At 41.9% G+C, this 9,380-nt stretch overlaps 1 protein-coding gene across 2 annotated transcripts; it reads right to left on the bottom strand.

Annotated features, from left to right (window-relative positions):
- Positions 1–9,030, bottom strand: ANKRD60 (ankyrin repeat domain 60). 2 transcript variants are annotated; one of them, XM_042834433.1, is made up of 4 exons: positions 8,463–9,030; positions 6,301–6,466; positions 5,625–5,693; positions 1–566 (listed from the first exon to the last, which is right to left on the bottom strand). In XM_042834433.1, exons 1-4 carry the CDS (start codon positions 8,565–8,567, stop codon positions 556–558), a joined length of 351 nt encoding a protein of 116 aa, XP_042690367.1. In that variant the 5' UTR covers positions 8,568–9,030; the 3' UTR covers positions 1–555. The 2 variants fall into 2 exon arrangements, with proteins under 2 accessions (XP_042690367.1, XP_042690366.1); XM_042834432.1 differs by lacking the exon at positions 1–566 and having other exon boundaries at positions 2,301–5,693.
- Positions 9,031–9,380: the final 350 nt, after the last annotated feature.

Below are 9,380 nucleotides of genomic sequence, written 5' to 3' on the forward strand. Positions count from 1 at the left end.
ATTTCCCTTCCCCCCCCCCCTTTTTTTTTTTTTATATGAAGAATTAGATAAGTACACACTACTCCCTCAAAAACCTACAGCATCCATTAATTAATTTCTTACATGCAAATCATTAATCAGTATCTGGTGTGCAGGCAATATAGGAGTCAGACAATCAGCCCCACGGTTTTGTTACCCTCTGGCCTGGCATGCCTTCTCCAGACCTCACAGAGAGGCTGAAGTTGGTTAAAACACCAGTTCCACCTCAGGCCTACAAGAGGATGTTTCATGAACTAAATGCCAATGCTGTTTTGTATTCCTTGGGTTGAATCCACTCATGAAAGCACTCCTATCTACACCAGTGAGAGCTTGTTTCATGTCCCTAAGGTCAGAATTTGGCTAAACACATGTAGAACATGTTTATTTCCCTACACATGCATATTTAATCTAGATTCAGCAGCAAGGGAACACAAAGGCAATACGTGATAAAGATACTGAAATTGGATTTCAAAGATCAGGATGCAGTTCTGTGGACTCCCAGGGTGACTTTGGCCACAACAGTCACAATCTCCTGCTTCAGTTCCCATCTGTAAAAAGCAAAACAACCATCCCTCATTTTCACTTCATCCATCTTTTCAATTTAGACTCCGAGTTCTTTGTAGTGGTGTCTCTTTCTCAAAATACATCCAGCTCCCAGCACAAAATGTTCTCCCCAGAACAGCTTTATGGAAATGTATCAAAAACAAAACAACAAAACAACAAAACGACAACCAAAAAAAACCACAGAAAATATCCACTGATGAGATAAGACCACCAACACAACAATGCAAAGAACAGCTGTAATCTGTGGGAGGATGATTTCTCTTTGCCATAAGTGCCATCTATTTTTCAAGACACAAGTTATTCCCTTTCACAGAACAGTGAACTCAATAACCACAGACAAGCTGCCTTTAAACCAGCACTCTTCTCAAAGGGTTGCAGCAGCCTGTGACATTATATAGAAGGTGTCACATCTTAATGACTAACATTAGTACGAGCCTGCTTGATTAACATAATTTGTTTCTTCACTGGATATTTTATTCCAGATGAGCTGCTTTTCATCCATATTTTCCAGGATAAAAAATATGCATTCTGACATGCAACATTAATATGCCCTCAGCAATAACCCCTTGCTAACTTTTCACTCTCACCTCCCATTCTCCTCAGTGCACGAGACAAGCTCAAGCAGTAGCTGTTGGTCAAGAGGGTCATGCATTGGATACCTGCCAAGCCTTTTGGGGTGTTTAGCAGAGACAAAAAGTCTATTCCTATGACACACACATTTAAACTCAGCACTAAAATGGTGGGAATAAAAAAAAAAAAAGGAGAGAAAAATATGTAAAATGTCACTTTCTGACAAGCAGAAAATTAGAATTCATTCCCCTGAGAACTAAATGGACTTTTCTGCTTCCAGTCACTAACTATGACAAGGTTAACATTTTTCAGTCTAATGACTAAGGACATTAAGTGTGCATGTGAATAAGAAAATTACTAGAGGGTATTAGCGAGGCGCGTGACAACAGCTCGAACCGACAAAGGAACTCCAAGGATGCCGGCTCTAACGCTGCCATGTGCTATGGAGAACCAATGGATAATAGAAACATGGGGCACAAGTACACAGAAGTCACCTTTCTTTCATCACTGTTATTACAGTAGTGTAATCACAGGAGGAGGTGCTTTGCTGGATGGGGGTTGAATTCAACAGGGCCAGCAGTTCCTCAGCTGTGCAGCAAGCACAGCTGTACAGCAGATCTCCGTCAGAAAAGAAGCACCAAGGCAGCAATTCACCTTAGAAACGATTTCCCCCAGTGCTGCATGTGCCCTTTTAGCCACGCTCTGATCTCTACTGCACACTACTCCACTCCAATTGGAGTGTGACTGCCTATGGTCCCTGGCCCTGCACTTCCCTACCATAAGCCACATAAGCCACTTATCAGCCTGTAATCCTGCTAAAACCAAGTCATTCCAAATGAGTTTGTTTTGTCCCTCTGCCTCCTATCTCTCTGCCTTTCCAGCTTCCTCAGCCTTATTTTATGTCATCATCATAATTAAGGCACTTTTGAAATTGCATCCTGCTCAAGGTCATAGTACTGAACTTAATCCCGCACAATTCTACAAGCACATCAGTGCTTTTACTTTCATCTGATTTATTTATCCTGTTTATTATCATAGACCAATTCCATCAGTACAGGCTGGAATTCAAACACATGTACATTTGAACGATGCATACAAACACTCATCAAGAGATATAAGAACTGCTCATTCCTTTAACATATGGCTTACAAGTAAGGAAGCTCACAGTGATTAATTTTTATACCTTGACTTCTGCTTGACCCCAATTGGTTTTTTTTGTTACTGGAAACCAAAGGAATTGAAATAGCATCACGAATTCCACAGAAGAGGCTTGGAAGAGGAATCTCTGCGTTTCTTATCCCAAGCCAGTAGGGCCACATTTTAAGACAGGCCTTTGAGTTGACAGTTCCTTTATTAGCTTCTGAACACACAGGAATCCTAGCAAAACACCAACAAACCATACCAGACAGTTATGTCAAGCAAATCTTGCAAACAGAATACCATATGGAGAACTGCAAGGAAAAGCAAAGCACTAACCTCAATTGCAGTGTAGGTCAGGCATCAAACCAACCTAAACGGGATGCTGGAAGCATAATAGATGTTGGAAGCATGCTAGAAAGTATATAGGTTTTGGCTTCCTTCTGTGAACCGCTATCCTTTCTAAACATTAATGGTCAACACGATCCTCAGAAAGTTCACAACCAAATTCTGGTTGTCTTTGAACACAGTTGGTGGTTGCAATGCAAGGCATGCTGCAAATTTGAAAGCTGATGGCAGAGAAAGCATTCCTATATAAGTCCTGACTCAGACAGATCCTTAGCAACCTTTTTTTTTTCATCTCTTTTTTTTTTTTAATCGTTGTCTTTGTTGTTACAAGGCCTTATGTTATAACAGTGCTGCACTGGTTCGTACCACACAGAGTCATGACCTCCCGTGTTGAGGATTAATTCGTGACCTCACTGACCTCCTGTTGATTCCAGCAGTGCCAAACTTCACCTTTGCATCTTCTCCGCCCTACAGTTATGGGCTTTTCAGGAGTCTATTTGAGATTTTAATATTTCACCATCTACTCACAGAGAATATTTTGGCTTCCCTATCAATGCATTTCCACTTGGTAACTCCCAGTTTGAATGCTGATTGTGTTTAGCATAAAATTAACTAAATTGCAGCCATTGGTATTTTTTGTCTGCTTCCTCCATGAACAATGTTGAGGAGATTGCAAGCTGACTACAATTCTGTTTCCCAAGCAAAAGGAAAACAGCATCTAAGAGCCCAATCAGTGCAACTTTCCTGATGTTGGTTTTATGAGCTATATTGTACACCAGCATTTAACAATTTCTATTCATTTGATTCACTTTGAAAAATGAATGTCATGATTGCCACGACATTCTGCACTACAGACAAATATGGAACAGGTATAACTCAGTTAAAGTTAGAAATGTTTCTAGAGGAAGGGGAAATGTTTGGGGAACATATCATTATTCAGATTTATCAAAGGTGACAGTCTATAGATATCCAAGGCTGTCACTGGCTACAGCAACTACCTCTAAGTAGCAGCAGCCAGTGTCAGGCTTGCTGAGCTCTGGCTTTCTCAAGGCTCTGAGGGAGCAGCAGTCATTGTGATGGCTATGAGCAACAGTACTGGTCTCTGCCCAGGCAATGGAAGGGGTGAGCTGTAACACTAAGAAAGTGTGTTGAATTATTGCTGTGCTTGTCATCTTTATTTAACTTTGGTTTTTACATCCATGGGAGTCACAGTCACAGAATCACAGAATGGCCAGGGTTGGAAGGGACCTCAAGGATCATGAATCTCCAACCCTCCTGCCACATGCAGGGCCACCAACAGTCCTTCCAAAAGAGTTGCTTTGGATTTCCTAATACTAGGAGACAGTTGTGACATTTGTCCTGCCTTGGGCCAAATTAAACCCAAAGCATTTTAATACCTTTTCTTCTTCTTAACAGTCAGCCTCTTCCTTTATCTGAGAATCCCAAAGCTCATTAATAAGTCCTCACTAAATTCTTCTGAAGACTGATCCTCCTTCTGTACTGTAGCACAGAGAAGAGGAAGTAACAACCACAACACAGAATGCCTCGTGTTCCTGCTCCTCTCCTGAGGACAAACTCCCTCCTTTCCTCTGGTTAATCTCTCTTTAGCTTGGGTTCTCCTTTCTCATCTAAGAAAAACATGAGCACACACTGTTCCAGTGCTGGCCTTGTCCAGATGTTAATTCTCTTCTGATTTACCCCATCAAATTTTGGATCAGTGTACACTCATTTCCCAGCCACAACACATTTAGGATTTCTTTCTTTTTTTTTTTTCTTTTTCTTTTCTGAGGGTGAGTTTCCAGCTACCAGCAAGCAATACTTGCTGTCTGCCCTCCATGACTGTATACTACATAATTTTCTACCATTTCTGGAATTCTCATCCTGAAGACACTCTGTTCTCTGTGTATCACATTCTTATGTTCTCTCAAGTTATGCTGCATAATGGCTAAAAGCAACTACAAATCCTCTCCTCCTTTCTAGAAGCCTAAGCACAGATCAGACAGTCTAGACAGACAACACAAAGAAAGAATAACGGATTTCTAAAGATTTCTCTTATAATCCTGCTTACAATATCCAACTGCTCAGCACGACATCAAACACCGTTTCATATCTTGTCCATTGATCACTTTGATAGAACGTGATCTTGTCATTGCATTTACCCAACATCTGTATGTTTGAATCAGGTAGAACTAATAACCAACAGGAAACCAGAGAGTGAGCCTTTTTTAAAGAGTACTAAAAGGCATCGTTACAGCAGGAATTCTGTGTTTGTTCAGACCAATGCCAGCACATATAAAGTTTGCTATATGCTCTCCCACAGTAACTGGCTTCCATAGGCTAAGGTTTTGAACCTTGCTTTAGTACTCGATTCCCAGGAAGAAGTCAGGGATATTTATCCCCTTATTCTGGAAACAGTCGGAGCACCACCGTCAGGGGAGGATGCAGCACTGCTGCCTGCAGTTGAGTGCAGTGCTGGGACACCCCCTGCCGGCCCCACTGCCACCTCCCGATCTCAACATCCACGGATTAAAAAAAATAAGGCAACTTTAAGCTCAAAGAAATTAAAGCAGCACTACCAAAAAGCTTAGATTACAAATAAAGCACACGCTCAAGGGTTATGTGGTTGAGCTAGCTGTCACCTTAGCTGCAGCATCATCAGAATATGACATTATTTCACAACAAAACCCCACAAAAGGTACGCAGTGACCTCTATTTAAAGTGCGTGTCATTGGGAAAGTTACTGACTGTCCTCAGATCTGCCAGAACCAGGTCAGCCTGTGTATATCAGGCCGGCTGGCCATGAGCCTGCAGCACAGCTCCATCCCTGCATCAAGGCCTGGCTCCAGCCGGCGGCCGTGGGACGTGCATCAGGGCATGCTCGCTCTGCTTCTGGCCCCAGAGCTGGGCCAACTTCACTGCGGTTTGCCCCTCACAATCTGGGTCGAGGGCTCGTGCCCCACAGCTCACCAGCAGCTCAATGCACTCACAGTGGCCCATGATAGCAGCTACGTGCAGCGCAGTCCTTCCCAGTGGAGTTTTAGAGTGCACATCTGCACCTGCAAAGAAACACAGCATGAGTGTGACAGGACTCATAGAAAGGGACAGCGGGCCAGAGCTCACACAAAGTCACATTCCGACTGAGCGCTGCCATTACTCCTGCACTGGGAGTTCTCACTGGGAGAAAACAGCACCATCCCTCAACAAGATTTAACAGGGCCAGGCTGAACCTGGGCTGGAAGGAGCACTGCTGGACAATGCATATTTCTCAGGAAGGGCAAAGAGCCCAAATGTCAGAGCCATGGAAGCAGAATGTGCAACTCTGCTTGTATTGCAGTGACTGTAAAGCACTGCACAAGATCAAGAATAACTGAACATCTTTAGATAACAAGAAAATAGAAATAACTGAGGCTCAAAAGCAAGGAAATAATTCTCATTCCTGTTTTCCATTCTGAATTTACCTACTTTAATATCAAACTTGTTACAATTAGCAAGAGCAGTTTTGATTGTTTTCAAGTCTACACCAGAGCTGATGGGCCAAATGCATTCTCCAACTCAAATACAAAAGTTGAGAGATAGTTCAGGTAAAATTCTGTAACTTGGTAAGCAGGAAGGTGGTATGCTATGCAAAAACAGCCAGAGAATAAGTCTATCTCATAACATTACCATGACTCAGGAGAAACTTCACAGTGTTAACATGACCTCTGTGGCTGGCAACAAACAGAGCCACAAAAGCACGGTGTGCTACCCACTCCTTTTTCTGCTCTGGTCCCAGAATCTTTGCATATGGAGAGGTGCCAGCATACTCTTCTGTAACTCCCAGCTGGGCCAGCTGCAGAATAAACAGAAATTTTTAATCTCTTTCACAAAGATGGCCTTATTCTTCAAAAATATCAACAGTCTCCTTTCTGCACGTAGAGCATACTGCATAAATCATTCTAAGTTAAGCTAAATAGCACATGCTTGTTTTATGTTGCGCTGCCCTATCTTGATTTGCCACTACCTAATGACGTTTTTTCATAGCCATCCCTTAAAGGGAACATTAAGTTAGGTTTTCTTTTTGCATGTAGTTACTGACTTCACAAATTCTTCAAGTTCACTGGAACCTGACCAGGCTCTAAGTTTCTGGGAGAGGACAACAAAGACAGGAGACACTTGCCATGTAAGCACAACTTCCTTAGGATCTAATTAAGACTTTAGGCCTTAATTCTTCTGGACAACTCAAACATTAGCTGCTTCAGGATACAGTCTTGTACCATTTTATTTCCATAAGGTGGTCTGTGGGGTTTTTTGACAATAAAGCCAAAACATATCTCAAGTGTTGCCAAAAAGCCTTTTAGGCACAATTCTCAGGTGCCTCATACTGCTGTTATTCTAGAGACCGCAATTCCAAGCTGGACTAAATCTTTAACACTGCACCATGGCCTTCTCACCTAGTAAGAGGAAGCACATTAATAGAGCAACTGCACAGTTATTTCTTCAATGATTTTTTTCTATTAAATATATTTGAGAGATTTTATCATTATCAACAACTTTCTTGTGGGCTCTTAATACGTCTTTCATTTCAAAAGAAAACCACTGCCTTTGGCACATCTGTTTGCCTCCACACTGAGAGGGAAGGTTCTAATACACAAGGAACTTAAAACATGGAGAAAAAAAAACACTTTGCCCAATGGCAAAATGGAAGCAGTTTGTGGCATAAAGTAGAACAGCTGCTTACCAATGAAGTGCAACACTACACAACAGTTAATGACAGCAAGTGAAGAATCCTGCAGCATCAATTGGCAATGGTTGGGGAGATACAGAGGAACAGAATGTAACTAGCCAAGTTGGAATTTGGCCAGGACAACAGCGATAATGGTTCGTTATGAAAGGCACCAAAGGATATTTCGTGATCACATCTGTTTGGGCCTAAAGGTTTACAGTACATCTCAGAGTACCTCGCATTTCTGCTGAGACAACACTTCAGTCCTAAATCAAGAAAGCAGCATGTCCTCTATCAGAGAGCCACCGAAACTATTTGTTCTGCAAAAAAATTAAAGCTGTCTTACTAATCAGGCTTGACAGCATTGCAAACTGAAGACAGAAGGTAAAGCGAAAGGGATGCAAAGTGTTTTCTGATCCTTGATTTTGAATCTGCTATGTGCTTTGAAAGAGCATCAGTTCCCATTCTTCCTCCGTGGCCAATATTGCCAGAGAAGGATGGATTAAGAAAGAGTTTCTGCCTCAATTTCATAATTCAAACAAGTCACTCAGACTCTCTTGAATGCCTAAAAAGAAATAATCCAAAGCCCTCTCATGATTGTGTAAGATACCTAAGAAAAAGGCCTTTCCTGCGTACTATGTGTCATCTCTCTTACCTGTATGAAAAGTACTGGAATGAAGTATCTTTTCTACAGAACACATCAAAAGAATAAAACAGCAGGCAGCTCAACAAAAAACCCCAACATTTTTCAGGTAACAGGAACAAGAAAAGTAAACCATGAGCATAGATTAGTCCTACAAAAAGTCCCAAGACAGAGAAAAAACTGGGCTTCAACTGTATATGCTGTCCACTAATAACAGCAAAAAGACATTTCTGAACAGAACAGCCTGCATTAAGGATTGACTTCTCCTCTTGGTTTTGGATTGCTGCTTCATTGTTGTCACTGTTAACTGTTGCAGTAAATACAACTAACCTACTTAACAATTGTCTCTTCCATTAAGGAATTCCCTACTCTTTTCCCTATGAACTCTTCCTTGATAAAAGCACTTAAAGCCTTCAGCAACACACTTTCAGCATTTCTACAGACAGCACCCCACCCGTTCACAGAAGCAATGGAATCAACCTTCATCGTGTCTCCTTTGGCAGCAGCTGCCACGAGATGCCCCCAGCCATCTTGCCTCCAGATGCGCATTGTAATTGTTCCACCAGGGACAAAATCATTGTCCATAAGCGTAGAATCGTCTGGCAGATCTACTGAAGGGAGTTATAAAATAAAAGCAAGTCAACGTACCCTCAGAGACTGTAAAGAAATGTAAACTATAATAAATAGATGGTGAGTGAACAATAACCTGTCAGTAACCTTCAGGAACAACAGAGGTTACAGGTTCTTACTTTCATCCAGGTAGTGAAGCCGCTGGAAATGAAAGGGGATCCCAGTCAATAATTCCAAATCAGACTTGAGCTGCTTCAGCGTCAAGTCATTCTGGCACTGAGGTAGTGAAAATATCTCATTAGTTTCAGCTAGCCTGAGCTGGAAGCTAAAGGTCTGCAGAGGCAAGGAAGACCTGGGCATGCAGTTGTTACTGACTGGGAAGGCTTGAGGCTTTCCTCTTAACAAAGGTTGGTACCATTATAAGGACAGGGGCCTAATACCAGTCGTAATTCCTCCCTTCTCTCGGCGCTCCCCCTGTCATCAGGATAGATGTCACTAAGGATGGACAGCCCTGTGTATCATTAGCACGTTACAGTATCCATGCAGCATAAACTGACATCACAAAAGTACAACCTGCTTGTGTGATGTAATAGCCTGTACCAACAAAGCAAGAGAACTTTACAGAAAATAACACACCAAGATGGTAGCAGAAGGACTTTTTCCTCTTGATTTTCACTAGGATGACAAACTTACTTGGAAGATGAGCAGTAAAGAAACTAATTACTAAAGTACACATCTGAGCCACCCATGTTTCACACTCCTGTTTTCTTTGGACAAGTTCAGGTCACAATATACACATTAACTTGATGTGTGTTAAAAAGAGCACAT

This window comes from Centrocercus urophasianus, unplaced genomic scaffold (genome assembly GCF_019232065.1).
Source record: "Centrocercus urophasianus isolate 14NV4802_14NV808 unplaced genomic scaffold, USGS_Curo_1.0 seq_46, whole genome shotgun sequence".
Classification (NCBI taxonomy): domain Eukaryota; kingdom Metazoa; phylum Chordata; class Aves; order Galliformes; family Phasianidae; genus Centrocercus; species Centrocercus urophasianus.